General features: G+C 51.6%; 1 protein-coding gene across 1 annotated transcript in view; it reads right to left on the minus strand.

Moving 5' to 3' along the window:
* The window catches only part of LOC103807731 (proprotein convertase subtilisin/kexin type 6-like), a gene marked incomplete at both ends in the record, with an annotated part of 9,712 nt that extends 7,131 nt beyond the window's left edge, over positions 1-2,581 (minus strand). The window contains one exon of the mRNA XM_009080477.1: positions 2,477-2,581. Within this exon, the coding sequence (XP_009078725.1) occupies positions 2,477-2,581 (105 nt within the window). The remainder of the gene's footprint in view (positions 1-2,476) is intronic.
* Positions 2,582-6,804: the final 4,223 nt, after the last annotated feature.

Here is a 6,804-nt window from a genome sequence, read left to right on the forward strand (position 1 = left end):
TGTGGAGACATCTTCATCTCACACTCCAGATCAGCCCCAGTGCTGCCAGCCAGGAGTCGATGGAGAAGTCGTGTGTGGACACAGAGAAATCAGCAGTTTAAGGGCATTGATTTCAACAGGGAGTTCATAAATCAATGTGGCTGGCGTGGGAAATTGGGCGAGAGGGAAGGAGCCTGGGGCATCCCTGCAACAGCTCCTGCAGCTTGTGAAACTGAGATTGACTTCCAACCCTTATCTGGGGTGGAAAGGATTCTCAGTAATTAAAAAGAAGAAGAAAAATTAATTCTTTTGACTACTAGAAAACATACAGTCTAAGAATAATTTGGGTTGAAGAGACCTTAAAACTCATCTCGTTCCACCCCTGCCATGGGCAGGGACACCTTCTACTAGTCCAGGTTGCTCCAAGCCCCATCCAACCTGGCCTGGAACACTTCCAGGGATGGGGCAACCACAGCTTCTCTGGGCAACCTGTGCCAGGGCCTCACCACCCTCACAGGGAAGAATTCCTTCCCAATATCTCCTCTAACCTTGCCCTCTGGCAGTGTGAAGCCATTCCCCCTTGCCCAAAGAATCTCTCCAGCTCTCTTGGAGCTCATTTAGGCACTGGAAGCACTTAGCAATCAGGAGGTGACTGTGAATGCCACCAAAGGACCCTGAAAGTCAGCACAGGTATCACCAAGCATCACCAAGCTGAACCCTTCATCCTTCCTGTAAAGAGAGCAGCAGGTTTTTTATGTTCCCCCTCACTTTGAGATTTTCAGCAGATGATGGCCAGATCGAGGGAGGCTCCACCAAACACAATAACCAGCACAGGTGAGGGTGTGACTCCCTTGCAGCTTCAGAAAAGTGATAGCTTGACTTATTCCAGTGGCTGTGCAAGAATTAAAGCAACCACCAGACTCAAGAGTCTATTGGGGGAACAGAGGAGCTCGACAGCAGTGTGGTCCCACAAGGACCAGGACCCAGAGTGCTGCCCTGTGTTTGCTGTGGCTCCCCTTCCCCAGACTCCTCCTTAGGGGGAGCTGGGCCATGGTCCTCTTGCCCAGCTCCTGCCTCCAACCCCCACCTGGCAAACACCTAAATAACGGCTCTGGAAAAAATAACCCCTGGAAGGCACAAACCATCCAACATCTGCAAACAACTGGATTGGCTGGTTCTTCGGGATTTCAGCAAGATTTGTTTCCTTCTTTGCTATTCCAGCTCCTATCCTCGTGCCTCCAGGTGATGTTTTCCTGCATGTTAAGCTGGTGCCATCCAAATGCATCTCCAAAACGATTTGCAAATGTGCATGGGAGAGCGAGAGACCAAAGATGTGCCAATGGGTCTTGAACTGATAAGGAAGGATTAAGAGAAAAGGAGCTAATTGCTCCAGCTTCCAACACGTAGAGCAAGGTAACTTAAATGTTAATATGTCTAAAAGGCAATTGATTTAGCTTGCATTGTAGCCAGACTCATTTAAATGGAGATATTTCAAACGCAGAGCTGAATTCATCATTTGCTGAGATGCCTGTGCACCTCCCCGAGGGCAAACAGCTTTAATTAAAGCCCAGCACACTTCCAGGGCACCAGCACTCCCCTCGCTGAGGTTTCCCCCGCCGGCAACGCAGCCACGCGTGTGCCTCCTCAGAAATGTGCTACAGACCTTGTCCAAATATTTAACAGCAAATCTCTCCGGAAAGTCTGGCTGGGGAGCGCAGGGCTGCTGTGCGTGTCTGGAGAGATGCAGATGGGATGTGTGGTGCTGAGTGGGTTGGAGATATCTTGGGAAAGAACATCCCAAGGGTGGCTGGGAGCATCCACGGGGATGGCCAAGCCAGGCTTCATCTAAATGGCTTTTTTTGCATTTATGTCTCACTCTTCCCCAAAAACAGACCCTCCCCACCATTAACCCTTCCCCTGCTCTGCAGAAGTCATGTCTCACAGGGCTCGGGAGGAGTTGAGGGAGGAGAACAGCCAAGTCAGAGTTCCAGCCCTTTCCCACCAGCCCAACCCCAGCTCACCCAGGTCCCTCCTTGCCTTCTTCCCCCCCTCCCCATTACTTTTGTCAATTCAGCTGTGCTGAAAATCCCTTTGGATACTTGCTCTAGGAAAAAGCAATGCAGAGCTATTGCCAAGGATTTCACACATAGCAACCATTGAGGCAGCAAGTGTTGTGGCAACTGGATCAACACCCTGAGCATGCAACAGCCTTTCTGTCCTGGAAAGCTTTTCCCCCCTTTTCTTCATCACTGCTTTCAGGCAGATGTTAGTGTTTAGTCACTTTTAAGTATTTTTCACCACCGATCTCCATACCCATGTCCAATGAGTCACCCCGTACATGTGCAGGGCTACAGTTCAAGGATAACATGTCATCCCAAGATGCTTCCGCTCACGCTTGACCTGGACTAAGCCAACAGGCTCCTCCAGGGGGAAGAGGGGACCCGCATCCCACCAGCCCCACAGTGGCTGGGGGACCCCAAGCTGCTCTGCCCCATACCTTGGGGTCCATGCGGAGGAAGTTGTGCGGTCCCCGACTGCTCAGTGTCGAGCGCTTAAACGTCTTGCTGTGGTGAAAGTGGTAGTAGTTTTCCAAGCTTCCAATCTGCAAAAAGGGAGAGTAGTTTTGGTTTTGGTTTTTCCCCCTACTTTGCTGCTGACAACATCCCTTTGTGCACCAGTGCAGCCGTGCCCTGCACCCCAAATCCCTCCTGGGGTTCAGGGGAGGATGCAGGATGCTGGCACAAACCCCAGTGCCACCACTGTGGCAAACAGCGTTGGTGGCCGGACGCTGCACCGGCACAACAGAGCCCGGAAAACAGTTTTATGAATTTTCACCCATTAAATGCATCTTTGCGAACTGCCTTTCATCAGCTCCCAAGCAGAAATAATGAGCTAAAAATGAGCTCAGCAGCTGCGGCAGAGCCGGGGGAGCTGTGCCTCATCCTCCTGCTTTCTCCACCCGACACTTCGGCTTCGCCCCGGCAGCGTGAACAGCCCTGTAAGGAGAGGTGATGTGATCCCTGCTAGTCCTGGGATGCTCCTGGGAAGTGTGGGATATAAATGAGCTTAGTCTGGAGTCAGGGATGGCAGGATTTGCAGGAAAACATAGTGCCAGCCACACCACCCTGCCAAGCCCCAGGGTGGTTGTGTTGCCTCTGGCCCTCTCATCTCAGCATCTGGAGACACCACAACTCCTCTTTTTTCATCCCAAAAGCACGGATAAAGCCCTGGGGCTATGCAATGAGCCCAGGGATCTCAGCCAGGCACCGCATGTAAAATATCCCATGGAGATTCACAGCCAGAGGGATAGGAATGACCCAAAAGCTGCACTCACTGGTATGCGGCTCCCAGATCACACAATTTGGGTACAAATTAGGACTCTGCTATAAATTCCCTTTTGCCTGAGGTTGGCTTTCCTTTTTTTTTTTTTCAAAAAAAAACCCCAAGCCCCACATCCCACGTTAGGAGCTGGATGCTGGGAGCCAGTGGCATTCCCTGTGCCTGGCTTGCAGGACCAGAAAGAGCCATGCTGCAAGCATCCAGCTGCAATCAGGAGCAGAAGTGACATGTCTAAGACCACAAGTGACCCAGGGGCCAGGGTGACATTCCTGAGGCAAAGAGTGACCCAGGGGCCAGGGTAACATCCCCGAGGCCAGACTGGCTCTGGCTGCAATAGGACAAGGGGGAGCAATCAGGTTTGTCCAGATCAGATGCCAAAGCAGATGACAACTACTTACATCTTTATCACACTTGATACCTTGAGATGTGCCAATGCCTCTTACGAGCATTAAACATTTAATTAGTCTTGCTCTGCCTTTTATGCCAAAATGTCATTTCACAGACTTTACTGCTGTTAGTGTAATTTTTGTAATTTGTTTTCTCTCAAGTTCATTTAAACCCTCCCTCTTCCCCCCCTTCCCCTGTTATTTTTTGCATTACAGCATAGTTGGGCATTTTCTTTAATAGCCACATAAAGCAGTTGCTCATTGCAATCTGCATTTGCCTTTTCAAACCCATTCCTCAAATCCACTCGCACTTAGGAAAGGGAAGGAGGGTGCTCCAACCTCTCCATATTTTAGGGAGACCTTGAGCAAGTTCACCCTGCCTCTTGCTTGCTCTGAAAACCAGGGCACAACAATTTCCATAGCATCCTGGAAGGGCTGAGTTGCAAGAAACCTTAAAAATCATCCAGTTCCAACTCCCCTGCCATGTGCAGACACACCTCCCACTAGACCAGGTTGCTCCAAGCCCCATCCAACCTGGCCTGGAATACTTCCAGGGATGGAGCAACCACAGCTTCTTTGGGCAACCTGTGCCAGTGCCTCAACACCCTCACAGTGAAGAATTCCTCTCTAAGTAAAGGATTTCTTCCTTCCTCTTTGCAAATAAATGCAAAATTACCACATGATGCAAATCAAGAGGGTGGGAAGGGTGATGACCCACCCCATCACAGGCTCTGAGGATACACAGCCAGAGCAGCAGGAAAAGCACCCTGTGCCCAAGGTTCTTTATCTTCCTGGGATTTATGGAAGGAAAGATAAGAAAAACCTTCTCATGCTGGCACTAACTTGAAAGACTGAGCAGAGGTTGGTCCCAGTGGCATCTTGAGGCCCTGTTCCACCTAAGGTATTATAAGGAGAAAAAGTTTAAAATGCCATTCATTTTTCTAATGGAAAAGTATTTGTTCTCCTCCTTGTGGTCAGTCAGCTTAGCAAGGGCTCTGCAATGCAACCCCTCCAGCATCTCACCCAAACCATCCCATCTCTGCAAAATGCAGCTGCACCAGCACTACTGTTTTCCAGTAGGATGGATCCAGCTGGGAAGGCTGTGAGCATTCCTCTCCAGGAGACACCACCCATTCCCATCAGGGACAAGCCGCTAAGCTCCTGCCTTCGGGGAATGTCGTTCTCAGATGGTCATGGTCCTCGGGAAGGACCAAACCCAGAGCAGAGAGGGCATCATCATTCTAGCAACTCCCAGATGACAGGAGTACAGGAAAGCCCCAATTCCAGCCCAAAATGATTCCCATCCACCTCCTGCACTGCAGGTGAGTGCTGAGGATGTGCCAGTCCTCTCAAAACTTAGTGTTGGGCACCACAAAAGGTAAAAATTCATATAAACCCTGTAACCAGGATAGGAACAGACTCATCACCACCCCCAGGACAGCAGTGAGGCACTGCCCAGGGCTCCAACACCACACAGCCCTCGCAGCACCCTCGGCCAGGCCTGTCCTGGCTAGTCCCGACACAGCCAGAGAACAAAACCCTGCAGGGAGGAATGAGCAGGCGTTTGGGGATGTAAAAGCTGTTTCTTTTGTTTAGTTGTTTGCTTCACTTAAGTAGAAGTTGACGCAAGAGATTCCCCAAGGGAAATGTCACAGTGCTGTGACCCAGAAGGGTTTAGAGTGTCTTGGTGCTCGGTTTGGGCACAGGAACATGTGGGGACAGCTCCAATTTGTGTGTGCCAACCCTATCAGTGTCTTTCCCAGGCAGCAACATGTCAGGAGCCCCCAGGATGGCATCTCAGAGGAAAGGAGGTCACCAGCCACCAACGCAGGGCTGATCCTCCTTGCACCCAGTGACCATCACTTCTCCTCCTCCCTCCCACATTGGACTCCACCCAAACATCTCCCCAGGGCAGGGTGATACACCCTTGGCAGAGATTTCCAGCAGGTTTTGTGCAGGATCAGGCCCCCCGGGAAGGCACATATCCCTGGGGACTGTGCCATCCCTGGCAGCTCCACAAGCACATGATGCAGCAGGAGAAGCAGGGAACATCCCAGGCCCCCACAGGGCTCAGCACACCATGAACCCCGGGTAAACATCACACATGAGCACGTGTGCAGGAAAAGTGGTTCCTCGAGGTCGGGCCCTGGACAAGATCCAGTGGGAAAACCCAAGGGGCTTGGAGAGCCAGAGGGCTGAAGGCAGAGTGTTGAGAGCAGCTGGGGAAGCCCCAGTGGTGCAGGAGCTCCCAGTATCCACGGGGAAAGGCGGGAGCCAGGAACACCCTGATGCAACCACAGAAATATTTCCCCTGCTCTCCAGCCTGCACAGGGCTGCCCCAGGAAAGGGCTAGGGGGAAGGGATGGATGCTCCAGTGGAGCCACATCGTGCCCACGGGCCAAATGTCTCCAGCGTCACAGGGATGAGCTCAGAAAACCAGGATGCTGGGGAAGAAGGGAGTTGGGGGTGGCAGATGCTCCAGCAGGGAAGGGACACAGCAAAACCCCAAACCAAGAGCTGACGTTAGACTGATGCAAATCGGGAGAGTGGGAAGTTCAATCAAGATGTTCACTGGCTGAACAGGGATAAACACTGAAAAGCCCTTCGGGTTGCACAACCACCTTCGCCCAGCCCTGTGATAGAGGCATTTGAGTAACACAAGTGATTTTCTCCTTGGTGGGACAAGAGCTGCGCACGGCAGGCAGGAGAGGAAGGGTGGGACATGAGGGATTATCCCCCATGGGAGGTCATGAATGCGGGTGCAGGAGACAATGTCCCCGATTCAGTCTCCCCGTTTATGCAGCACTCCGTGACTTTAATTATAGTTAAAAGCAGGGTTGAGATATAAAGGAAGGTTATAATTTGTAGTCCAGAGGACACCTTGAGCAGGAGGACAACCTGAAGAGCCACCCAGCTGAAAAAGCGCTGGGCAGCACCACGGCGATAAACTCCGGAGGAAACTCCGAGGGCACCAGCCTGCATCTGGGATTACAGGGGATAAAGAAATTGAGAGGAAAACGAGCCGCTGTGCTGAAAGTCGCCTTTAAGCCACCCGTGTGCTGCGGGGGACTAAAAGCAAAAGTTCTCTGTGTTCCCAAGA

Source organism: Acanthisitta chloris, unplaced genomic scaffold (assembly GCF_000695815.1).
Source record: "Acanthisitta chloris isolate BGI_N310 unplaced genomic scaffold, ASM69581v1 scaffold38268, whole genome shotgun sequence".
NCBI classification, from domain to species: domain Eukaryota; kingdom Metazoa; phylum Chordata; class Aves; order Passeriformes; family Acanthisittidae; genus Acanthisitta; species Acanthisitta chloris.